Source organism: Heterodontus francisci, chromosome 4 (genome assembly GCF_036365525.1).
Source record: "Heterodontus francisci isolate sHetFra1 chromosome 4, sHetFra1.hap1, whole genome shotgun sequence".
Taxonomy (NCBI): Eukaryota; Metazoa; Chordata; class Chondrichthyes; order Heterodontiformes; family Heterodontidae; genus Heterodontus; species Heterodontus francisci.
In genome coordinates this window covers 76,888,885-76,915,327 of record NC_090374.1, presented here as the reverse complement: position 1 = coordinate 76,915,327, position 26,443 = coordinate 76,888,885, and the positions used below count along the sequence as shown (strand labels likewise).

The 26,443-nt window shown below is 43.6% G+C and overlaps 1 protein-coding gene across 5 annotated transcripts in view; it reads left to right on the top strand.

Annotated features, from left to right (window-relative positions):
• Positions 1 to 26,443, top strand: part of LOC137369100 (endoplasmic reticulum aminopeptidase 1-like) — a 171,501-nt gene that overhangs the window by 57,511 nt on the left and 87,547 nt on the right. For all 5 annotated transcript variants that reach the window (XM_068029747.1, XM_068029748.1, XM_068029749.1 and 2 more), the window contains exons 2-7: positions 3,970 to 4,674; positions 12,775 to 12,913; positions 15,145 to 15,279; positions 16,390 to 16,510; positions 21,357 to 21,511; positions 22,635 to 22,748. In XM_068029747.1, the coding sequence (XP_067885848.1) occupies positions 4,148 to 4,674; positions 12,775 to 12,913; positions 15,145 to 15,279; positions 16,390 to 16,510; positions 21,357 to 21,511; positions 22,635 to 22,748 (1,191 nt within the window). In that variant the 5' untranslated portion in view covers positions 3,970 to 4,147. The remainder of the gene's footprint in view (positions 1 to 3,969; positions 4,675 to 12,774; positions 12,914 to 15,144; positions 15,280 to 16,389; positions 16,511 to 21,356; positions 21,512 to 22,634; positions 22,749 to 26,443) is intronic.

Here is a 26,443-nt window from a genome sequence, read left to right as displayed (position 1 = left end):
TCTTTACCTCTTGCACCAAGGTCTCCAGTGCAGCGTCAGAATATCTTGGAGCTCGCTCTCTGTCATGTTGTGCCATTCTTTTGTCTTTACCCAGTCAAAAACACTTTACAATGCCTTCCAGCACCAGCTTTAGCTACAATGCACCTTGTCTTTAAGAGGTGCAGCTTGGCTTTAAGTAGTTCAGGCTAACTGGGTAGGCGGTGGCGTAGTGGTATTATCACTGGACTAGTAACCCAGAGACTCAGGGTATTTCTCTGGGGACATGGGTTCGAATCCCACCACATCAGAAGGTGGAATTTGAATTCAATTAACCTGAAATTAAAAGCTAGTCTAATCTTGGCCATGAAACCAACAACGATTGTTGTAAAAACCCATCTGGTTCACTAATGTTCTTACCTGGTCTGACCTACATGTAACTCCAGACCCACAGCAATGTGGTTAACTCTTACATGCCCTCTGAAATGGCCTAACAAGCCACTCAATTGTACCTAACCGCTACAAAGTCAATAAAAAGGAATGAAACAGGACGGACCCAGCCCAACGGTAAACCCAGCCCTGTCGACCCTGCAAAGTCCTCCTTACCAACATCTGGGGGCTTGTGCCAAAATTGGGAGAGCTGTCCCACAGACTAGTCAAGAAACAGCCTGACATAGTCATACTCACGGAATCATACCTTACAGACAATGTCCCAGACACTGCCATCACCATCCCCGGGTATGTCCTGTCCCACCGGCAGGACAGACCCACCAGAGGTGGCGGGACGGTGGCATACAGTAGGGAGGGAGTTGCCCTGGGAGTCCTCAACCTCCGGACCCGACGAAGTCTCATGGCATCAGGTCGAACATGGGCAAGGTAACCTCCTACTGATTACCACCTACTGCCCTCCCTCAGCTGATGACTCAGTACTCCTCCATGTTGAACACCACTTGGAGGAAGCACTGAGGGTGGCAAGGGCACAAAATGTACTCTGGGTGGGGGACTTCAATGTCCATCACCAAGCGTGGCTCGGTAGCACCACTACTGACCGAGCTGGCCGAGTCCTAAAGGACATAGCTGCTTGACTGGGTCTGCGGCAGGTGGTGGGGGAACCAACAAGAGGGAAGAACATATTTGACCTCGTCCTCACCAATCTGCCTGCTGCAGATGCTTCTGTCCATGACTGTATTGGTAGGAGTGACCACTGAACAGTCCTTGCGACGACGAAGTCCCGCCCTCACATTGAGGATACCGTTCGCCGTGTTGTGTGGCACTATCACCGTGCTAAATGGGATAGATTTCGAACAGATCTAGCAATGCAAAACTGGGCATCCATGAGGCGCTGTGGGCCAACAGCAGCAGCAGAATTGTACTCAACCACAATCTGTAACCTCATGGCCCGGCATATCCCCCACTCTACCATTACTATCAAGCCAGGAGACCAACCCTGGTTCAATGAAGAGTGCAGGAGGACATGCCAGGGGGAGCACCAGGCATACCTCAAAATGAGGTGTCAACCTGGTGAAGCTACAACACAGGACTATCTGCGTGCCAAACTGCGTAAGCAGCATGCGATAGACAGAGCTAAGCGATCTCATAACCAACGTATCAGATCTAAGCTCTTTAGTCCTGCCACATCCAGCCGTGAATGGTGGTGGACAATTAAACAACTAACTGGAGGAGGTGTCTCCACAAATATCCCCATCCTCAATGGTGGGGGAGCCCAACACATCAGTGCAAAAGATAAGGCATTTGCAACAATCTTCAGCCAAAAGTGCCGAGTTGATGATCCAACTCGGCCTCCTCCTGAAGTCCCCAGCATCACAGATGCCAGACTTCAGCCAATTCGATTCACTCCGTGTGATATCAAGAAACAACTGAAGGCACTGGATACTGTAAAAGCTATTGGCCCTGACAATATTCCGGCAATAGTACTGAAGACCTGTGCTCCAGAACCTGCCGCGCCCCTAGCCAAGCTGTTCCAGTACAGCTACAACACTGGCATCTACCCTGCAATGTGGAAAATTGCCCGGGTATGTCCTGTACACAAAAAGCAGGACAAGTCCAACCCGGCCAATTACCGCCCCATCAGTCTACTCTCAATCATCAGTAAAGTGATGGAAGGTGTCATCAACAGTGCCATCAAGCGTCACTTGCTTAGCAATAACTTGCTCAGTGATGCTCAGTTTGGGTTCCGCCAGGGCCACTCAGCTCCTGACCTCATTACCGCCTTGGTTCAAACATGGACAAAAGAGTGGAACTCCAGAGGTGAGGTGAGAGTGACTGCCCTTGACATAAGGCAGCATTTGACCGAGTATCGCATCAAGGAGCCCTAGCAAAATTTAGGTCAATGGGAATCAGGGTGAAAACCCTCTGCTGGCTGGAGTCATACCTAGCGCAAAGGAAGATGGTTGTGGTTGTTGGAGGTCAATCATCTGAGCTCCAGGACTTCACTGCAGGAGTTCCTCAGGGTAGTGTCCTAGGCCCAACCATCTTCAGCTGCTTCATCAATGACCTTCCTTCAATCATGAGGTCAGAAGTGGGGATGTTCGCTGATGATTGCACAATGTTCAGCACCATTCATGACTCCTCAGATACTGAACCAGTCCATGTAGAAATGCAGCAAGACCTGGACAATATCCAGGCTTGGGCTGATAAGTGGCAAGTAACATTCGCGCCACACAAGTGCCAGGCAATGACCATCTCCAACAAGAGAGAATCTAACCATCTTCCCTTGACATTCAATGGCATTACCATCGCTGAATCCCCCACTATCAACATCCTAGGGGCTACCATTGACCATAAACTGAACAGGAGTAGCCATATAAATACCGTGGCTACAAGAGCAGGTCAGAGGCTAGGAATCCTGAGGCGAGTAACTCACCTCCTGACTCCCCAAAGCCTGTCCAAGGCACAAGTCAGGAGTGTGATGGAATACTCTCCACTTGCCTGGATGGGTGCAGCTCCAACAACACTCAAGAAGCTCGACACCATCCAGGACAAAGCAGCCCGCTTGATTGGCACCCCATCCACAAATATTCACTCCCTCCATCACCGACGCACAGTGGCAGCAGTGTGTACCATCTACAAAATGCACTGCAGCAATGCACCAAGGCTCCTTCAACAGCACCTTCCAAACCCGCGGCCTCTACCAACTAGAAGGACAAGGTCAGCAAATACATGGGAACACCACCACCTGCAAGTTCCCCTCCAAGTCACACACCATCATGACTTGGAACTATATCGCCGTTCCTTCACTGTCGCTGGGTCAAAATCCTGGAATTCCCTTCCTAACAGCACTGTGGGTATACCTACCCCAAATGGACTGCAGCGGTTCAAGAAGGCAGTTCACCACCACCTTCTCAAGGGCAATTAGGGATGGGCAATAAATGCTGGTCTGGCCAGCGTCGCCCACATCTCAGGAATGAATTTTTAAAAACTTGAACTTATCCCAGTTTCTAACATTTTGCACCCTCTGCTCAGGCATGCAGCCACTCACAGCACACGTAGTTTTTACTGCATGCTATAATCATCTAATTTAGCAGAGAGCACAATGTTTGTGTGCTGCCTGCATTGGAAACAAATGTGCATCGCGATTCCCGCACCCATTTTCGGGAGCTACCTATTTTCGTGGCCATGCTGTTTTATTAAAATTGCTTAATTTAATCAACTGGATAATTTGAATTTTTAAGCAGCATCAACTCTGAATTAACAAGAGTTAGCTGTAGACAAAATAGTCTATATTGTAATTGTAACTTCTGAAATGACTGCAACATTTGTGTTCAGATCAAATTAAGTATTTTTTCTCAAATACAATATAGTGATAACCACATCAACCATCATCTTGAATGTCGAACAGACTCAAAGGGCTGAATAACCTACTCCTGTTCCTATGTTCATATTAGCATGTTATCAACAATGTTTACCTCTAGATAAGTATTGAGCACATATAATTGTAAATTTATGTACTTACTTTTGTTTTTCCTCCAACAGGGCATCATTGTTTGCAGTATGATTGATGTCTGTTTACATAAAACAAGTAAATGACTGAAAAGATATCAAATAAGTAACAATTTGATTTCGAATTGAAACTATTCTGAGCAAAGCGGAAAAGCTGCAAACTTCCTTAAACACCACGAAGGGTGACGGCACCACAGCAACTGGCTTCCAGATGGCAACTACTGGCTTTTTAAACTTAATAGCATTTCTTGCAGCGATCATCACTCTTTCAATAGCAGGCACCTTAAAAAATGACCAGAATAGTGAAGAGACACCAGATTTCCTGTTCACCTCAGATGGTCAGAGGTATCCCTGGAACGAGATGAGATTGCCTGAAACTGTTGTCCCAGTGCATTATGATCTGCTTATACATCCAAATTTGACCACGTTGAATTTTTCTGCATCTGTGAGAATTGAAGTTTCTGTTGAATCAGATACCAACTCAATAATCCTCCACAGCAAAAACCTGAAAATCATCAAGGCAACTATTGTACCACTGAAAAAGGATGGAACAACTGGATCAGAAAGCAACTTGCATCTTTTGGAATACCCACCATTTGAACAACTTGCACTTCAGGCTGGTGTTACTTTGTACTCTGGAAACACTTACTTAATTAATATCGACTACATTGCCAATCTGTCAGAAAGCTTCCACGGCTTTTATAAGAGCACTTATAAAACACAAGATGGTGAATTAAGGTAAAACATATCATAGTCCAATGAGAAAGAAGAAAAATATACATTAGAAATCTGAAATAAAACAGAAAATGCTGAAAATACACAGCAGATGCTTCAGCATCTGAAAAAAGACAAGCGGTTAACATTTAAGCATTTTATCAGAGCCAGTCTGACAAAGGGTCTCAACTTTCGAAGCCAAATTGTCTTTTGTTTCAGGGGCTGGCAAATTTGCTTTGTATTTCCAGTAATCTTTATTTCTTATTTTAGTATCCCCATCCATTTTGATAATTTGATCATTTGTATGCTGATTAAATGAATTTGGCTTGTTTTACAAAATTACATGGAAATTAAAATATGGAAACAGGCAGTTTGGCTCCACCACTCCATCTTGGTGTTTAACCTCCTCACAAGCAGTTGTCCAGACATACCAAGATTGTTCTTGCAAATGGTACATTGAACCTTGCAGAGGAATTATATTGGCAAAGGAAAAGGCACTTTGAATTTAAAGTAGCTGTGCAACTAAGTTGTTTGGTTAATACTTTAATAAATTTCCTTTATGGTTATGTTTAAGACTGTTTACCTGTAAACCTTCTAAATGGTGCCCTTCAGACTTGAAGGTAGTTTCAAATTTTGAGGGAGAATTTCCATGGGGTTCACCAGATCGTCTTCATTGAAAGAGCCACTGAAACACTGGTGACACAGCATGAGCATCCATGCTATTTTTGCAGGGTTTACATGGTTCTTGTGCCGAAGTAACAGCGACACAAGAACTCTTGTGGGAATTCACCCTTTATTTTCTTAAGAGAAAATTGCAATAAAGTTCTCTTAAGCAACTCATCTCGCTGCTTATCATAAAATTATATCCTTTTCCCCATTGTGCATCATGCATGATGTACAGCATCAAGTCTGATGCCAGCCGTAAAAAGCCTGAGCAAAACAAAACTGTTTATCGTTGTCCTGAAGTACTTAAGAGTGAAGAGAATTGAAAATGTAGTTGCATTGGAGAATATTCTAGTTCTGAAATTCCATTGTTACTAAGATTGCCATTCTATCCTCTTTTCAATCAATCCCATCCTCTGATAGTATCTTTCCCATTTTCCCTTCGGTGCCGATTACTCATCTCATTCTTGAAGCCTGCTATTTGCTCCCTTGTGTCCCTCCTGTTGTAGTTCCTGATCGTAGAATTTCCAATTTCAGCTGCATGTATGCTGACATTGTTAACCTGCTTCCATTCTCTGGCACCTTCCCTACATCTTTTAAGACTACCCCCTCACCTCCAATTGAAACACTCATCAATCTCTCTATCATTACCGTCAACTTTTCTTTCCAAAGTGCTGCAACATGTTTTTGCCTCACAGTCATGTTTGCTATAGGTCTGTTTGAGAAGATCCAATTTGACTGCTCGCTGACTTGACTCTCTGAGCCTGTAGTGGTCCAAGTCACAAACAATATTTTGAAACAATAACCGTAACTGTGTCTCTCCTTATTCTTCACGACTTTTCCTGCTGCCTTTAACAGTTGCCCTCTCCAACCTCCTGAAACCCCTCTGCTGTGCAGCTCTCTTCTGGTTCCACGCATGCATATTACAATTAAAACATTACATCTTCTTCAGCGGTTTCTTCGCCTATCTTGGTCACCTCTTGTGCACCCCAGGGCTCTATTCTTGGCCCCTTTCCCTTCATCATTCATATGCTACAGTATTATAATCGAGCATGGGGTTATTCAATTTCCACCTTTTCACAGAGTGGCACACAGCTTTATCTCTCTGCCTCTTTCATTGATCCCATGACTGTTGTTGTACTCTCTAATTGGCTGCCCAACACTAAGACCCAGTTATGCTTAATATTGGCAACACCAAAGCCATCTTCCATAGTTCCTGCTAGGACTTTCATTCCTCTGGCCTTGTCTCAGTCAACCTCCTTACTGACCGCCACTTGTTAGGTTTGGAGGTGTTCTACTGAATCGCAAGCTTCTTTTACCACATCTGTTCCATTGCTAACACTGATTTTATTCATTCTAATATTGCCCCTACCTTTTCACCAGTACACTGAAAACCTAATCCATGCCTTTTTCTTTTCAAGGCTTGATTTCTCTAACATACACATAATCAGCCTCTCTGACTCCATTCTGCAGCAAGTACAACTCAATCAGAATGTTGTGGCTTATGTCTTTACCTGCACAAAGCCCTGGGTCTGAATTTGTAGGCCCTGATGTGGGTGAACTGGCACGGAATTTTGTACCACTGGACGGCGTTCTGGTTCCCTAGCTCCATCCTGTCCCTGGAGGCTTCAGGGACCAGGGGAGCTGCCTGGAGAATGCCTCCCAGCAGCAGACCGCGTTAGGGGAGTGTGGGGGTGGGGGGGGGGGTGCAGGGGAGTGGGGGAAGGGTGTCTGGGCCCAAAGGTGCCCAAACTCTAGACAGGCTAAGAGGCTCTCACTGCCTGCCTGGCTTCAGCTAGTCTACCCGCTCCCCCCCACCCCTCCCCCCCAACAATGGTGGCCCGGCTGTTAAGGCCTTTTTATATATTCAATTTTAAAAAGTTGGAGAGAGGGTGCCTCCATCTTGGGGCGTCCTCTCATTCTCACTTGCCCTACAAAGGACCATTCCCTGAAACATTCAACCCACAATGGACGTTGATCACCAGGTATTGTGTGTAAGAGGACCATTCCAGAGCCTGCTAAGGTGATACAATCCAAGATGTGGTCAGACCAGTTAGTCACATGACTAACTTGTTTGGCAACCTGGGTTTTTCTGAATTGTTCAAACAGTTTGAACTCAGAAAGTCTGTTGCTCCTGGACTGAGAAGATCTCTCCTGTCTGCTCCCATCTCTTTCTCACAAACTTCTGAATCGACTGAAGACTCATGAACCCCAAGAGAGAAAAGTCTCCTACAGCGAACAAGGCTTAAGAAGAATAATGGGCCCCAACGAAAAGCAAGATCCTACAATCAAGCACTCTACAGTGAGCCTGAAGAACTGTAACAAAAACTCTTCAGATATTGCCTCAAACTTTTCCACTTTATTTTTCTTCTGCTCTTTTCTGTCTTTATTTGCATTCATGTATGTATGCTAGAGTGTGCGTGTTGTGCATCCGTACGCATCAACTGAATTAGAGTTTAAGTTTAATAAATTTCAATCTTTCTTCTTTAAACCTAAGCAAACCTGTTTGTACTGGTTTCTTTACCTTATAATTGGAAAGTGGTGAACAAGAATTCACCAAGGTTGAGGTAAAAACACGGTGTGTTTAAAATTAAACCCTATTAGAGTAAGACCAGGTGAAGGCTGAGAGGGACCCCTAGACACCTTTCTCACCTGGTCATAACAGAAATTTGGATGCTAGCATCCCGAATTGACAAATGAGAGAAATTGGAAGTGGGAAGCCAAATTGTTCCCAGTCAAAAAAAAGAGCAAGATTTCAATACAGGTTTTCTTGTGGTTGTGTGTACTTAAATACTAACATGTCTGCAACGGAAGCTAGTAGCTTCCCAAGCCTGGCTGAAGTAACTTGGGATAAGTTAAAAGCACTGTCAATGGAGGAGTTGAAGAAAATGGCTGACCACTGTACATGGCAAGGCTAGGAAGTCTGAACTCCTCAGGCTAGTGGTCAAACATTTTTCCCTTGAATCTGAAGAAGCAGAAACAGGATTAGAAGTAGACCCAGACAGGGTATTGGTAGCTAAGTTACAATTGGAACAAAGGGAGCTTAAATTCGAAGACAGCGAAAGAGAGAGCCTTCCAGAAGGAACGTGAAGAAAAAGAGAGGAGAGACAGAAAGAAAGACAGGAGAAGGAACAAGAAAGAGAGGAGAGAGAGAGAAAGTATATTCCAGAAAGAATGCCAGGAAAGAGAGCTGAAGCTGCTTGAGTTAACTAGGGGGCAACAGAGTAACCCCAGTGAAAGCATGGCCAATATGGAGGAGCGTAATTCAGGGCTGGGTACAGAATTGTTAAAATTAGCTCAACTAATTCTAAAATTCAATGAGGAAGATGTAGAAGATTTTTATGTCCTTTGAGAAACTGTAAAGACAACTAAAATGGCCAACTGAGATCTGACCTCTTTTACTACAAAGCAAGCTAACTGGAAAAGCCCATGAGGTTTATTCCCTGTTGCCAGATGAGAGTTCATCAAATTATGAACTGACCAAAAATGCTATCCTCGGGGCATATGAATTAGTACCTGAAGCCTATCGCCAGATGTTTAGAAACCTCAAGAAGCAAGCTAATCAAACTTATCTGGAGTTTGAAAGAAGTAAGCAGCTGGCTTTTGACCAGTGACTGAGGGCTTTTAAAGTACAGTTCAGCTATGAGAATCTCAGAGAGGTAATTCTGTTAGAGGAATTTAAACACTCTCTCCCACCCTCCATAAAGACCCATGTAGAGGAGCAGCCAGTTCAGAGAGCCAGGCAAGCAGCCATTCTGCCCGATGAGTTTGCTTTAATTTATAAGTCGGTTTCCCAGGGGAGAACCTTTCCTAGTCACCCGCACAAATCCGAAAGGGACGAAGGGTGCGAAGGTGATAAGAGCCCAAGCAGTCCTGGGAGAGAAAGGAAAGCAGGAGACACAGGGGACCCTCCTCTAGCCAAAAGGAAGGTGCTGTGAGCAAGAGTGAGACCCAGAGACCTGTGTGCTTCCATTGTAATAAAGCAGGGCATTTAAAAGCTGACTGCTGGAAACTAAAGGGAAAACCTGTAGGGTTAATCGGGCCACATCCGCTCAGTGAAGACAGGATCCTGATGGAAAGCACAGCAGAACAAGCTGTGGCTTTAACTGCAGTAAGAGTGAGACCCAGGAAGCTTATGGCTGCAAGTGCAGGAAAATTTAATAGGATTCCTCAAGATTATCAGGGTTTTGTGTTTGAAGGGAAAATAATCCCATACTCTTTGAGTGGGGCAAGCAAGTTCATAGTAATTCTCAGGGACACAGGGGCTACTAGATCCCTTTTATTGGGAAAAGGCCAGACCTTTACCCCGGAGAGTGCAATGAACACCAGAATGCTGGTGAATGGTATTGGAGGGCAGTGTATGCCTGTACCTGTACACTGGGTGCACCTGGAGTGCGACCTAGTTTCGGGACCGGTGACTGTAGGGATTGTCCCTAGTTTGCCTGTGGATGTGGTTGACCTGCTCCTAGGTAATGATCTGGCAGAGGTGAAGGTGGCAGCCCCCCCCTCCCCCCCCAGTAGTGAAAGAAAGACCGCAGGAGGTCAGAGAGACAGGGCATCGGCAAGAGACGGACCCCTGCAGTTTCTCTGAATGTGTAGTGGGTCAGGCCATGATCAAACCAGCTCCCCCAGAGGAGATTGCATTGGCACTGCAGGCAGATGACCAGGTCTGTCTGTCTGAGACTTTCTTTGGAAAGTTAGGAGACCCAGGGAATTAATTAAATGAATTTTCCCTCGCTGAGACTCAGCGAGCTGACCCTGTATTGAGAGAGTTAGCACAGACTGCTCAGTCTGAAAGTGAAGCAGAGGGAGTCCCTGATTGCTACTGTTTAAAGAATGAGGTGCTGATGAGGAAATGGAGTTCTCCTCACAGACCTGAGAGCAAGAAGTGGACAGTAGTTCACCAGTTAGTGGTGCCGCAGAGGTACCGGAGAGAAATATCAACAAGGGTCCACAAGACTACAGTGGCTGCACATGCCGGTATTCAAAAGACCAAAGCCCGCATAAGAAAGCAATTTGACTGGCCAAAACTCCACAACTGTGTGTTGGAGTACTGCAGGAGTTGCCACATGTGCCAGGTTGAGGGGAAACACCAACCTACAGTGAAACCTGCACCCCTGTGTCCTGTACTGGTGTTAGGAGGACCCTCCAGCAGAGAGCTGATGAACTGTAAGGGACCCCCACCCAGAACAAAAGGGGACAGGCAGGCATACGGCTGGCAAAAGTTTAGAAAGGGAAGGGGGAAAAATGACCAAGAGGGCAAGTTAAAGGAAGTCCAGGAATAATCCCAGATGCAAACCCTTACTGCCCAGTCAGCCAACCCCAGGAAATGTGAAAAGTTAGACCCCACATCTTCCTATGTAAATGCAGACATTAGAAGCACCCCACCAGAGTTGCTAACTGCATTCACAGGAAACTGCAGAGACAAGGAAAGCCCTCTAGGGGGCAGAGAAACCATGAGAGTGGTGTCTCGCCTAGTCGAAGTGCCACAGGGGAGTGCAGTAAAGTCTGCACAAATACCTGCAGGCAGGAGTGTCCCAGAGAACAAAGGGGAGATTAGCAAAGAATCCTCCCCCACAGTCAGACAAAAGAGAACCACCCATTCCCCTAAAGTCAAAAGCCTTTGCATGACACAGCAAAGCACTGAAAGAGAGTTCAGGAAAGACCTGCTCACTACTGACTCTCCTGAGAAAAACAGGAACAAAGACCCTCGGCAGCCATGGAAATGTGAAAACGTACCAGAAACTTCCTCAAAAAAGAACCACATGTTTATTGGGATGCCAAAAAAGGGGTGATTTTAATAAGTTTTAGGATTTATGAATGATTGAGAGAAGTGCATGCGTTTTTTCTGTATCTTTTATGTTCTCTCGACCCTTTTAATGTAATGCGCCTTTTCTCAAATCGCATTTCGTTCTGCTGGGTGTGGAGGTGTCATGCTAGGACCTGTTAAACAGATCAGCCATGTCTGGAAAATGCATTTGCATATTAACAGACGGTGCTTGGAAAGACAAAGGATCATTCCCTGACACATTCAACCCACAGTGGACCTTGATCACCAGGTATTGTGTGCAAGAGGACCATTCCAGAGACTGCTAAGGTGATGCAATCCAAGATGTGGTCAGACCAATTAGTCACATGACTAACCTGCTTGGCAACCTGGGTTTTTCTGAATTGTACAAACAGTTTGAACTCAGAAAGTCTGTTTGCTCCTGAACTGATAAGATCCCTCCTGTCTGCTCCCATCTCTTTCTCACAAGCCTCTGAATCCACTGAAGACTCATGAACCCCAAGAGAGAAAAGTCTCCTACAGCGAACAAGGTTTAAGAAGAATACTGGGTCCCAAGGAAAAGCAAGACCTACCTACAATCAAGGACTCTAGAGTGAGCTCGAAGAACCGTAACAAAAACTCTTCAGAGATTGCCTCAAACTTTTCCACTTGATTTTACTTCTGCTCTTTTCGTCTCTATTTGCATGTGTGTATCGCGTAGGCATGCAAGTATGGGCACATCATGTAGGCATCAACCGAATTAGAATTTAAGTTTAATAAATTTCAATCTTTCTTCTTTAAACCTAAGAAAACCTGTTTGTGGTGGTTTCTTTGCCTTATAATTGGAAAGTGGTGAACAACGATTCACCAAACAGGAAGCTAAAAACACAGTGTGTTTAAAATTAAACCCTTTAACGGCAAGATCAGGTGAAGGCTGAGAGGGACCCCTAGGCACCTTTCTCACCTGGTCGTAACAGATGGTGAGCCTGCCCTCTGGCCATTAATTGATCAATTTGCGGAAAATCACAAATGAGTGACTGTTCCCACACAGTGCGGGCTTCTGACCCCTATTTGAGCCTGCTGGCGGGGTCCTGAATCCCGTGGGAAAAATCCTGCCCCTGCACTCCCATTATTCCTGACTGATTCAAAAGATACATTTACCAATATTACTCAATTCATATTCTGTGTGACTCATGGAAGCCTAACTCTCCATTTGAATACATTATCTATACTTGCTTGAAGATAATTGGAAACCTTCACCCACAAGAAAAGAGTTCAATGACATTTTGCATATTTTCTCCAAGTTGTGAGCAATATTAGTGGACCAGTGATTGACATTCATAGGATAATCATATGCAATTTTAAAACGGACGTTAACTAGTTCATCTTGAATCGTTTAATGACTATACTAAAATAAAAGACAAAGGATTGTCACCCAGACATGTTAAATATTTGGTGCTAATACCTCACATCATAATTTCTGGCCTTCTGTTATAATGTAAACAACTCATGATTGTTGGTGGCAGTCTGAGCATGAGTTATCACTGTTCTGGTGAATGTGACAGAGGCTCACCTGTCTCATACTATGATTATTTCAGCCCATTTGTTCTGAACAAAATGGGCATCATTTCATCTATATTATGCAGACATGTTTATAGAGGTTAATTGCTTTTGTTTTCTTCTGTTTTATGTAGCGTCTTGGCATCCACCCAGTTTGAACCCACTGCAGCACGCATGGCATTTCCATGCTTTGATGAACCAGCTTTCAAAGCCAACTTTTCAATCAAAATACAAAGAGAATCCAGACATGTTGCCGTGTCCAACATGCCCATTGTATGTAAAATTAAGCTTCCATATTCACAGCGCTGGTTTACTTTCTGGTTATAAATGTCTTAGAACAGTTGCATCTTTTAAAAAGTAATCAATTTAAGTTAGAACATCACATGAGAGGAATTATTAATGAAAATTGTTTAATGGTGAAATGTATGAAGGCGTCATCAGAGGTTCAGCATATACCAGTGCAGGAGACATTGAAATGAATGACTTAACTTCAATTACACACAGAAGTGTAGGTGCACCAGTGAGTCTCACTTTACTGGACATGTTAGAGAATCAGGAGAAGGAAGTGCATGACTATTGGAGAGGATCTCCAGAATCCATTACTGCCACAGGCAATGCGAATACCACAAGTGATCAAGTTATCTTGGTCTCACTGAGAACCACTGTGAGGAGCTATGCTTCACCAAGGGAGCCATTATTGAATTGTACCATCTCCTTTAAACAGACCTGCAACCAAGGTGCAACACAAACACTGCAGTGCCAGTCGTGGTAGGCGTAGTGACAGCAGTCCACCTCTGTTGTTTTGCAAGTGTCCTAGGCAATTGTAGGAGAACGGGCGATGAATCAGCCAGTTTGCATTTCGCCGTTCAACACCTAAATCACAGATGCTGTGTTTCAGCCCTGGCTGTAATAGGAGCTGGAGAGGCACGAACCGTTTCATGAAAGCGATAGTGTTACAAGAGTACAAGCTGTTGTGGTTAGCAACAATGTAGCCATGCATCTCATAGCACACATCAATTGAAAAGATTATCACCATATGAAAATCCAGATGGTTTACATCTATCACCAAGTAATTTGCCACCCTCATGTATATCTATGCACAATATCCAGAGTATCAATGGGCCCCATACTTTAGAGGATATCGAGGTCCCCACTGATTCTAAAGTAACTATGGAGTCATAAGCTACCTGTTTGAAACATGGCTCATGACACTGCTATATAAACTCTATAAGTAAGCCAACAGCTAAACACGTCTTAGAAATGGGAAGCTCTTTTTTTTAATCAGACAGTAAATCTGGCATTTGCATCAGATTGGTGATGCCAAGAGAGCTGGCAAAATGGAAGTGGTGAACTGCATGCTGGACATGGAAAGAGGTATACACAATACACAATGACACAAGAGAAAGAGAAAGGTCTAGGATCAGAAGCTATCAGAAGAAAAGCAATCACTTAAAGAAGTATCATTGTTTCATCAGGCTTTGTCTTGAGTTCTTTCCTGCTTTTATGCTTCACTGATGTCTCCTTTCTTTTTAATCCAGCCATTTATTACTACTGCAGATTGTTTTGCAAAACATAAATTTTAGAAGAAAACGATGATTGCAAAGTCCAAAGTCACAGAATCACAGAATTGCTACAGTGCAGAAGGAGGCCATTTGGCCCATCATGTCTGCACTAGCTCTCTGAAAGAGCAACTCCCTCAGTTCCATTCCCCTGCCTTCTCCCCGTAACCCTGCACATTCTTTCTTTTCATATAACTGTCAAAGTCGTGTGCAGGATCTTCATTGTAAATCATAGTGAAGATGCACTACGTGCTATACGTGCTATCCCATTGTAATTCATTTATGTTGTGAATACTACTGCTCTATTCTCTTTCTATCAAATTGCTCCAGTAGCATGCACAAGTGGAAGTAGTAGCTGTGGAGACTTCTTGACATGTTTCTGAAGACCCCGTGTGATTGAGCTGGCTACCTACTTTTATATGTTTCAAACCTGAACAATGTTTTCTGGCATATCTACAACAAAAAGAAAATAGTATTTGATATTTAACTCTATTGATAGACATGTTGCATGCACAGTATATAATACATGTTATGGCACACTGTTATCGGAAAAAAAAACAGTTGCATCTATGTGGTATATCACTTTAATTGTACAAACCAGGAGCTTGTTTCTTTCTTCCACATGTGTATAGGAGAAATCATTTTGCCACTTTTGGTTGAATGTTTGTTTTGTCAAAAGCTCTAACATTCTATGAATTATCTTTTAATAAAGAATTAGCCATCAACATAATAATTAATGAACAAGCTTTAACGATCACAAAATATGTAAAAACTGTTTCAAGGCCCTGATCCCGCTGCTCCATCTCCTCGGCCTGAAATTTATTGCAACTGTTTGCGAGTCGGGAGAATACAAAACAGAGAGAAAGTATAGGAAGAGGTACCATTTAATTTTTTTTCTTCATCCATCAGTATTGCAGAGGGAAATCAACTATTATTTTTGTTTAGATTAACACTGTTAAACTAGCCAATGGACTCATTGAAGACCAGTTTGATGTGAGTGTTAAGATGAGCACGTACCTAGTTGCTTTCATCGTGGCAGACTTTAAATGGGTCAGTAAAGAAACCAAGCATGGAGTTAAGGTGAGTTAACACTTTTTCTTAAAAGCAGTGCAACAATATCTAGTCATTATGCCTGTATTTGCTGTGTATCATTAGTGTACAGGCAGAACATGTGTCATATCATTTGAGAGTTGCTATAATATAGGCTGTGTACTATTTCAGTTGCTTTTTACATTTACTAATGTTGTAGTTTATGACCTAACCGTGTATTAACTTAACTCATCATGTTTCCATAAAATTCAGAAAATATAATACAAATCAATTAGAAATTCCCCGTTCTATAAATCAGAATCAAAATTAGTGGTTTTAGAATTTGATACATATGAAACCTTAGGTGTAATTTTAAATTTTATTTTTATTTTCTCTATTTCTCCCATGCTGTGGGCTTGATGCCTTTAATGAAAGGAATTTTGTCCAAGCACATTAATGTTCCTTTTGGAGACTAACTGCATGTATCATATACATTTGTCTTCAGCTTGGAGTATGAAATAGTCAGGCCAGCATGTTTAACTGGGAGTATTTTCAATGTCAGTCCGAGACTGGAAGGTGTGATTCAGATGGGAACCTGTTGGATTTGCCAGTTTGTTTCCAAATCTCACCAAGATGGAACATTTTATTTGCTTTTGCCAGTCTTTCTCATAGCCCATCCAACTGCACTAGACTTTGTTTGATTGGTAGTCTTCAATTTGAACTTATGTCTCTGGTTGGGAGACAAGTGCTGAAATACTCAAACAATCTTGAGACTGGAGTTCTTTACTGAACTTCAATATTTTTTTACTTATAACAAGACATTTTGAACAAACATATACTGAATGATTTGAACAGCTAACTTTAAATAGTTAAACCCATATTGGCTCTATTTGTATAGGTACATAAATTAGTTGTTTGATGGCTGTTTCCTAATGACCTGTGAAAGAATAATTTTAGCTTACGTCTGTCTTTTGTTGAAATCAGTGACAGTGATTGATTTCCTCCCTCTTTGCAAAAGCACCTCGGTTTATGTTGCCACCTTGAAAGTGCTATGTAAATGCAAGCTATTGGATGTATTGTACAATATTGATATAATGTTGCCTCTAACTGTCCAGACATGAGTCAAGAAACACTGAATTAAGTTATTTTTCTGCCTGATAGATCTCTGTGTATTCCGTCCCAGACAAGATCAATCAGACTTCATTTGCACTAGATGCAGCAGTGAGGCTCCTAGACTTTTATGAAGACTATTTTAATATTCCATACCCACTGCCAAAACAAGGTAAAAAAAACCCAACATATTGATTACATAGTGCATGTAATTCTGTTTTTCTATTATTTTTCCTTTGTAGTTTAATTTCCTCTGTGCTATTTTAAGGCATTGGCTTATGTTTCACATAAAATTCTTTTTATAGAGAGTTGTTAGACTGTTTAATGGGTTAATTATTGCGGTTAAATTTAATACAAAGATGTTAACCAGTGCACTTAAAATCACACAGAATGAAAATTAAACCTCTGTAAAGTCCTTGTAGTTTTTTCAGCCACGTCACCTGGGTGGGAAAGCTGATCCACACCTCTGATTGCAGCCAATTCTGCGGCATGTTGAGTGTATGCTTTTGCTTGTCACTGTACGCTCCCCCTTTCATTGCAGTGTTTGCTGTTATGCTTCAATTAGCAGCTTGCTATAACATGCAAAACTTGTTGATAACAGACAGTTTTGAATCTCTATTGAAGTGGAGCTGTAGAAATGACCTCATGAGCACTGGTTGCCAGTCTACTACTGGAGTTAATGGGAACTCAAAGGGATCAGGTCATTGCAAAGATGGCAACAATAAAGATGTAAATAGTTCTGATTTTATAAATAATACTTTCAGAATTCTAGTCATGTACAGTCCTACAGTACAAACAGACAGCCTAAACATATATGAATTCCAGTCAAATTATCCATGCCATTATTTGCAGTTAATTCAACACATAAGGTTTTTTCTAGATGAGTGTCTTTCCTTTTAATGGCTGAAACTTGACTCAGATTGCTTCTAACCTTGTAAACTGAGTGAGTCACCCCAACATAAGATGCTTAACAGGTGTTGGTTTCCATAGCATCCTCCTGCAAAAAACATATTCCTTGGAGAATGTTTCCTACACTGGTAATTTTCAGTCAGTTGGTAGCACTCACATCTCTGTGTCAAAGGGCCAAGGATTCAAGGCCCAGGCCAAGATTTGAGAAGTCAGTCTAGGTTGGCACCTGAGTGTTTTACTGAGAAAGTACTATATTGTTAGAGGTGCCATCTTTTAATGAGATGTTGAAATAAGGTCCTGTCTAACTATAAATATGCAGGCTGCATCTTGCAGAGCATATTGCAAAGCCTCATCTGATCTATCAACATGGTGAAAGTGTCCTGTCAAAGCTCTGCTGGCTCTCTCTATGGCTACTTTGGTAGAATTGCAGTGCTTTTGAGCTGCTGTTCTTGCGACTATTAAAGGAGTCATTATCAATGACAGCAAGGGATGCACCTTGTCACCAATGCATTTTCTGAACTGCACACGTATGTGGATGTGCAGCAACCCAGAAGGATGCTCACAAGTTGTCTCCTGTAAGACACCAGGTCACATAACGGCTGCACAAAACTGTTAAAAATACAATGCATTGAGATGAACAGACCACGCACAACAAAAAAATATTGATGAGGACATTGGTTGCCACTCACAAGCCATCAACTCACTTGCTTATCTGCCTTGCAGAGCTCAGGGAAGCCAGAACTTGTCAGGACAACGGCAACATATTAACTTCCAGCAAGGCTGGCATTGAGTAAAAACTGTTCCCTTTAGCTAGGGGACACTGACTGAAGCTTTTGCGCAAGAGATGCAGGGGGAATGTGGGGAAGAACTTTTTTTACGCAGCAATAGTAATGACCTGGAACTGGCTGCCACAAGGGTGGTGGAAGTGGAGACAATCAATGATTTCAAAAAGAAAAATTGGATGGCCACTTGAAGAAAATTAACTTGCAGGGGATCGAGCAGGGGAGTGGGAATGACTGGGTTACGCTGCAAAGAGATGGCATGGACTCGATGGGCCAAATGGCCTTTTGTGCCATAAATGGCTCTGTGACTCTTAAGACTGTATGATGTGAAGAATTCTTCATGTACTTTTACACTCAATATGGGGTTTCAGTGAGTGATGAAGTTTTGGGGTTAACTATAAAAGCCCACAATGCTATGTGGGTGCATATGTGCTTTGGGAAAACCAGCTGCCTTGTTATGCCAAATTGGATGAAATGTCCAATTCTCCTGAAAAGTGTATCAGTTACAGGGTACCTGGACCTGACTCTTGGTGATATTGCACAGATCTCCTGTGGCTGCTTGAATGAGCCAGTGGCATAAAAATTGAGTGTAGTTGTCACAGGCAAAGCCGTGTGGGTAAATAATCTTGACTGCAGGTCTTCATGCAGCAGCGGGCACAGCTCTCATTTGTCTCTAACGTGGGGATGAATTTTTCGGTGGAAGCTGATTCCTGCCAGCAGGGCCAAAAATGAGAGCAGACTCTGCTCTGGTAGGCGATGGGACCCTGGGGCGGCATTTTGCTGGCAATGGCCAATTAACAGGCCGCCACTGGGTGCGCCATCCAGTTGAGGATACCAGCCGGCCCTGCTACCAGTGTCCATTGCTGAGCTGCAGATCCAGGAAGAGGGTGCCACAATGGCAAGGTGCTCTTGAAGCGTGAGTTTTTCTGGCAGGCAGGCCCCAGCGATTGGAACGGGGTGAGGAGGTGGTCATGGTGCCTGACGGGGATGGCCGTGGGCCATGGAGTGGCCATGAAGAAGGGCCCCCCCCAACAATCTAGGAACCTGCTAGGAGGCTGCCAAGGTTTACCTGGTGGTTTCCCCACACAGTGGCGGGCCCTCCTGACATGGGCAAAATGCCTGCGGGGGCAAGAACTGGCCCTTAATTAGCTTAGTTGGTTGCCTGGTGCTCACTGTGAGCAATATGCAAGGGCAGCAGGGAGACATCTGGCTGCCGTCCAGATACGTTCCCCGCCATATTGCCAGCCTCCTTGTCTCCTAGCCCGATCCCAATGGGGCGGGAAAATTTAGCCCATGATGTACACACTTCTCACACAGAGCTCATCAATAAGATTTTCATAGAAAGTGTGTGGACTGCAAATTCTAGGGGGCATGCTCTGGGCTAATATACTGCCTCATTCTTCTTTCATTCCATGCTATTACTTCTCTATTAAAATGACAAACGATGGAAAGCCCATTGGGAATCTATACTTGGTACTCTTAACCTCTTCCTCTGGGTGGGGGTAAAAAGATTCCTGAGGCCCAAGGGCTCTCGGGCTTTTCGAGGCAAGTGCATCCCTGTTCAGGTGGAAAGCAAGAAAAATACACTCCAAAAGTCTCTTTTCTAACTTTAATAATCTGTGCTTATAAAGTTTTTTAGTCTTCAGGCTTTTAAGTAAATCACTTTAATAAGTTTCAGCTGTTATTGACGAATCATTCTAAGTTACCCAGCTGCATTGTGAGCATTAAGTTTGGAGATTTTGGAGTGAGAATATTACAGGTCCTGGTTTAAATTTATTTAAATGACCTCAACTGAAAATCAGCAGCTGGATTGCAGGGCATTTTAAAATTGGATTGCTGCTGTTAACAGTTGGGAACCTGGCAGAAATGGGTCTTGCCCCAGACCACACCTGACAAAATTCAGGTGCATGGAAAAAGCACTCCAAAAAAGTCCAAATATTTGAGTAATGTAAATGTTTTGATATTTAATTCAATTTGCGACTTCATGTAAATAGCCTCCTCATTACTTTCTGCATAGCTGTTCTCAGATTGTGTGACAGCTTTTCATTTCTGATAAGTTATAACATATGATTGTGTGCACAGCACTGGCGACAGTATAAACTGATTAAAGAGACAATTGTACACCTGTCAATAGAAAGAAAAATAATTAAAACATCTGATTGGAAAGAGGGTTTGCGACCTATCAGAAAAAGATTGGGTTGTTGGGCCTCTTGCTACTGCTCTTAATGATTTTAATATGTCCATCTGAATTGTATTTTTTCTCCTTCCTACAATAAGGATTTATATATGTTTCTATTTGTCATGTGTTCAGAATATATATTGACTCAGATTTTGCGGTCAGCAGCGAGTGCCATCGCTTTGCTGCTGATCTCGAAAGAAAGCCGCCCACAAAGATCTAGCAAACTCTGTGGCTTGGATTTCCCCTTTCCTGATGTTTATTTGAATCTGATGCCATGTCAAGGAGATTTCCAGCAACAATAATGTCATCAAGTCGGGAAAGCAACCAATCACATTGAAATATCCTCACAGACAGCAAACCAGGAAGTAAAAATGCACTGGTTATCTTTCACTTTTAATTCAATTTTACAAAGGGCAAAATAAATTATTGGGATTAAGGTAGAAACTATAATATCATAAACAAACTTTAAAAGACATTAAGATATGTGGATTTTTTTTATCATAATAGAGAAATTTGACATTCCACAAATATAAAATCAGTTTTTCAGAGCTTTAGAGGGTTTTCAGCAATAATTATAAACTTAGCGTGCTGTTAAAAACCCAGTTACAGCTCATTCAACAAGGTGTAACTTTTTCAAGGGTTTTTACAGTGAGAGTAATAGTATAAAAGAGCAAGTTCTCGTTAATTTAGTGATTTCTAGTTGACTGCTATGGGTCGGGGATGGGGGGATGGCGGGGTATTTCAATAATGCACCCTATGGGGAAGCGTAGAATCATGACTGCTTCTGGATCTCCGTGTTTATCTGCACATGTGTGGACTCCAGAAGTTGCTGTCAGTTTCAGAGGTGTAATGATGGCAAACGCTGTCAATTTCACCATCATTACTGCCATAAAATTTGGGTCATTGTAAAAATAAATACAAATGCAGCTCAATTACATTAAAGGAATAATATTCACAGCCTTTAAAACACACATTTGTGATAAATGCTGTCAAGAAGTGTCACAGTATGGATGTGTATGCAGGTATTTTCAAAATTATCTAAATCATTACGAGTTGATTAAGATATACTTTTTAATCTTTTATGTTCAGGCACAACTTATGCCTGTGTGTGCTGTTCTCTTTCCGTAATACTGCTGATTTGCCTTCAGATTTGGCTGCAATTCCTGACTTCCAGTCTGGCGCTATGGAGAACTGGGGTCTAACCACCTACAGAGAATCAGCTCTGCTTTATAACTCTGAAATCTCTTCTGCCTTTGACAAACTTGGGATTACCATGATTATAGCGCATGAACTGGCTCACCAGGTAATGAATAACAGTAGATTAAAAGTTTACAGCTTTGAAAATTACAGACTTACCAGGCTGAACCTGCTTCCACTACCCCGCTTGAAAGTGGAAATGGAAGGAAAATGGGGAGGAGATACATGCTGCAGCCTCCTGGCCGCTACCTCTATTTCCCTTCCTTGCCTCCACCATGAGGGTTGTGTGGAGCATGGCCTCCTGTCCCATTCTGCACCACCCCCCCCCCCCCCTCCCACCATCGCACCCCCTCCCCCCCACCCCCCGTCCCCATTCACCTTTCTTAAAGTTGTTACCTAGGACTGCCTACTGGAGGATGATGATGCTTGTGGTAGCTGTGGTAATGCTCCAATGTGCAGGAGTAGGCCTAGTGGAGGCCTCCCCTCCCTCCGGTGTTGCCCCGCTCAATCACCTGTAGTCTCTGTCCGGGACTACAAAGCTGCAGTTCCTGTTGTTTTCTGTTCTTTTAAGAACCCTTGTTGCTGGGGTGGTGTCCCCAAAGCTGGAGTTTCCTCGGGGTCACTGGCACACTTCCTCTTGGTGGCAGGAGTCTGCCACGTATGAGTAATGCACCTTGGCTCAGGAAATGGGTTTGGGTAGTGGTGATGTTGGAGGGGCAGATGGAACTCCCAAATGGAACTATCATAGGTCACTTAGTAATATAACGGTGAGTGTATTTATCCTGTCCTCCTTATCTTCTTACCACCTGTAACAAAGGGGAAAGATGTGGAACCAATCCCTCAGCTTCTGCTATTACAGCTTTTAATCAGCCATCAAGGATGCTCAAGAGTGGCTCAGGAATGACTTTCCCCCTGCTTTTTCACTTCTCCATGCTCAAGAGGCTCTTAGCTGATCATCATTTTTGACAGCACATGACAGATTTGGAACTCTAGGGAGTGGGAATCAGTCCTAGTTCTCACTACGGCAGAGTAACAAGCATTGACACTTCAAAGTGCTGTGTCACCAGACTGATTTTCTTTGCAAAATATATTGAAATAATATCTACTAATTTGAGTTGTACTAAAGATGGTGTGTAAACTTACTGATTGATGGTGTTGAAATATTGACTGTATAAGCAGTGAGAGAATACACTGATTGCTGATGATGTTTGAAAAAATATTTCTCTTAGTGGTTTGGCAACTTGGTAACCATGGAGTGGTGGAATGATCTTTGGCTGAATGAAGGATTTGCCAAATTTATGGAAGTTATTTCAGTTAACATCACATACCCAGAACTGCAAGTTGTAAGTATTGACAAGCTTTCTTTGAGGAATATAAACTGGCCCAAGTCTTTATCTTTTGAAAATTGTTTCATGTGTTGTGAGCATCACTGGCAAGGCCAGCATTTATTGCCCATCCCTAATTGCCCTTGACAACTGAGTGGTTTGCTAGGCCATTTCAGAGGGCAGTTAAGAGTAAACCACATTGCTGTGGGTCTGGAGTCACATGTTGGCCAGACCAGGTAAGGACAGCAGATTTCCTTCCCTAAAGGACATTAATGACCTAAATGGGTTTTTACGACAATCGATGAAAATTTCACGGCAACATTTCAATTCCAAATTTCTTTCATTAATTGAATTTAAATTCCACCAGCTGCCGTGGTGGGATCTGAACCCACGTCCCCAGGTCATCAACATGGGCCTCTGGATGATTAGTTCAGTGATGGTACTACTACGCCACCGTCTCCACCCCACCTTCCCACGCTGCTAATGGCCATTGTCACATAGTGCCTAATTCTATAGAGATATTCATAGAGATTGTAATTAATGATTTGTAGGAAACGTCTCACACTTCGGCTGAATAGACCAGCTGAACCATTAATTCCAGCTGCTACAACTTGAGGAAATTCAGTAAGTTAATAGACAAGTCATATTTATAGGACATTGATTCAAATGCAGGAGTGTTATCTCTCAAGGTGGCTCTTTGTCTCCAGCATGAGCAATGTGCCCACTGAGCAGTGACAAATAGATTCAAACTTCTCATTTGCATGTGGTGAGATTCTGATTGTTTGTGGCAGCTAACATAGACTGTTAGTTGTCGCTTAGAGTGAGTGAAATCTGCAATGTGAATTACCTTAATCTGCCCTACTATACCTTTTTGCAGCTAAACCAAAGGTGATAGAAGCAAGAAGCTTGGAAACTGGTTGCCTTCCCGTTCTCCTGCCCTTTTAGCCAGGCACTGGTGCATTTCAGAAGCAGATGCAGCAGTGAAAATAAAGTAGCATAAAAATAAGAAGAAATAGCCATTCATGTTTAATCAGTGAGATGTTTCTTAGAATGTGTAGAAATTTTGTATTTTGTAAAACTCCAGCTTCTATCACCCTTGGTATAGCTGCTAAAAGGTATAGTAGGGCAGATTAAGGTAATTTTGTGTCGAATGCACAGTAGAGGTTTCTACTACAGGTTTGTCAAAGACACTGGAGTGAGATACATGGTGATGTTTCTTGCTTGCTCATTTCAGCTAGTGTAGTTCAAGTGTATTCAGTCCTGAGAGGGAGGTGTATATGTTCTGTATGACCCAGTTAAGCTGCATGTTTCTTGTGCTGTTTGATAGTTGGAGCAGTATAGTGACTGGAAGTCATGCTGGAGACAAGGAGCCATTCACTGATTCATTCTCTGTAGATATAAAGGGGAAATGTTATCTATCTACCTTATTAAAAATATTGGGCTAAAAATTGGCCTGGTTCTTGGGCATGGGGTCAGGATTTGTAACCTGCCCATGCCTGTACAGATCAAGGTGGGCATCATGCAATTTCTGTGTACCACACCTCATCTGCATGATTGTAGTGTTGGCCTGAGTGGTTCTTGCATTGCTGTCTGTTCCTCCAAGCTGCCTCTGGTCTCTGTGCTAAGAGGGGGTGGGTTTGGGGGTGTGGTTACCCCCAGCAATGTTGTTTACCGATCATGTGATACAGCCTGCCCGTCCTTCTTAAAGGCAGAAGGAGAAATGCCATGTTTCCGTGGGGAGCCACAAGGACCACCCTCAAAAGGGAGTGGGAGCAGATGGCCAGGGAGATCACCTCCTGTATTCTGGATCCAAAAACCTTGCAGCAGTGCCAAAAGACATCTAATGACCCCATCCAGGTGGTCAAGGTCTTGACTGCATCTCATGATATCTCCTACACATCACAACACCAACCTGTCATAGTGCTCAATGCACCTCCATCTCTCACTCAGCAGCATCCCTGGTAGAACCAGCAGGGGACAAGGACACCTACATTTCCTGCACAGTGTTCTACTGGTTCTGCTCCCTTCTATTCTGTGTTAGTGATTGTGAAGCACTGTCTTTGGCTGATGTGCCTGCCTAAGCTGAATGGCTGGAAACAGTGAGACTGGCAACATTGGTCAGTATGTGAGGGTGAGGTGGAGTATTTGGATGTTTGGCATGAGTCCTGAGTGCCAGGGTTGCTGCTGGGTGAGTGATGGGGTTGTGGTGCATTGAGCAGTGGGAGAGATGGTGTTGTGGTGGGTAGGACATGTCACATGTAGATGCATTCACTGGTGCTGACCACCCACTTGAAGTCATTAGACTCCTTGTGGCACTGCTGCCAGATCCTCAGGCCCGGACTCTGGGAGTTGACTATTTTTGGTCACTTGCTCCCACTCCCTTCTGAGGTTGGTACTTGAGGGACTCCTGGCCCTTGCGGACCCGTGGTGTCTCTCCTCCTTCTCATCTGTACTACTAATTCCTCCAGTGCCACATCTGGCACTTTGGATCTCTGGGCTGAATTTTCACTACAGAGAAGGCAAACAGGAGCTGGGTTTGTTTTCGGGTCAGAAACCCACCTCTGATGGGAAACTGTTTGAAGTCAAGATTTTCATGTGGGTGAGCCCTTAATTGGCCTGGAGACAAGTTCCTCATCCAATTAAGGGCTGTGAGCAGGCTCTTGAAGCTAGCGGGCCAGTCAGAGGCCTTCCAGCTTCAGAGAATCGCCTGGCTGCAATACAAGGTAAGTAACTGGAGGGTGCCTCAACAAAAAAGTACCCTCTCAGCTACCTTTTAAAAACTTTAATTAAAAAACAGAAAAGCAACCAAGCCACCAATTTGGCAGTGGGCGGGGCAGTGGAAGCCCCTCTACAGGGTGGCCCTTGGCTTTACCCCTACCTAGGCAGGCAGGGAGGGCCTGTAAGCCTGCCAGGAGTGCTGGTACCCCAGCTTGCCGCTAGGTGCCCACCTGCAGTCAGTTGATTTGCCCCCCCATGCGTCGGAAAACTGAAAAATCCCAGTCAGCCTCCTTAACTTACTTTTAACAAGACTCCTAAAGAGCCGAATTGCCTGTCTGCCTCCTGGGGGAAGGGGGCTTTCCCAGGCCTTGAACTCGCCTTCCCTAAACTGACCAACAATGGGAACATCCTGAAACTGACACGCCGGCCGGCGCCGGTATTTTTGGGTCCCCCACCCCCCTTTCTAACCTTGGGGGCCCCCGAAAGCTCAGCCCCTTCTCTCTGTCCTGGTGTTTACTTTGCAGTGATATTGTTGAGTGCAGCTTCCCTTTAAGATACAGCCTGTCTTTAAGAAGGAGCAGGCTTGCTGTACCATGTAGTCTGCAAACAATGCTGCTAGGCCCTCCTGCTGTTGTGCGCAGAGGCCTCAGGTAACATTCAGGAGCAGACAACAGTGCGGGGGCTGCTTGCCAGCGCCACAATTATTTGGATGAGGTAGATACACAAAGTTTGCATGTTGTCCACCTCAGTCTGAACGGGCATGTGCAGGTCATGAATCACAACCCCCATGCCCAAAAAACAGTGCTAACCAATTCCAAGCCCTTTATATCTGTGCGCATTTCCTATCAGCACAACTTGACTTCCTGTTGTAATGTTCTTTTTTGGGTCCACTTTCTCCTCGTATAAGTAATTGAAATAAAAAAGTTTCACAACAACATGATTTAAATTATTTATTGAAGTGTTTTTGTGACTGTTATTGGCTTTTTATTAAAGAT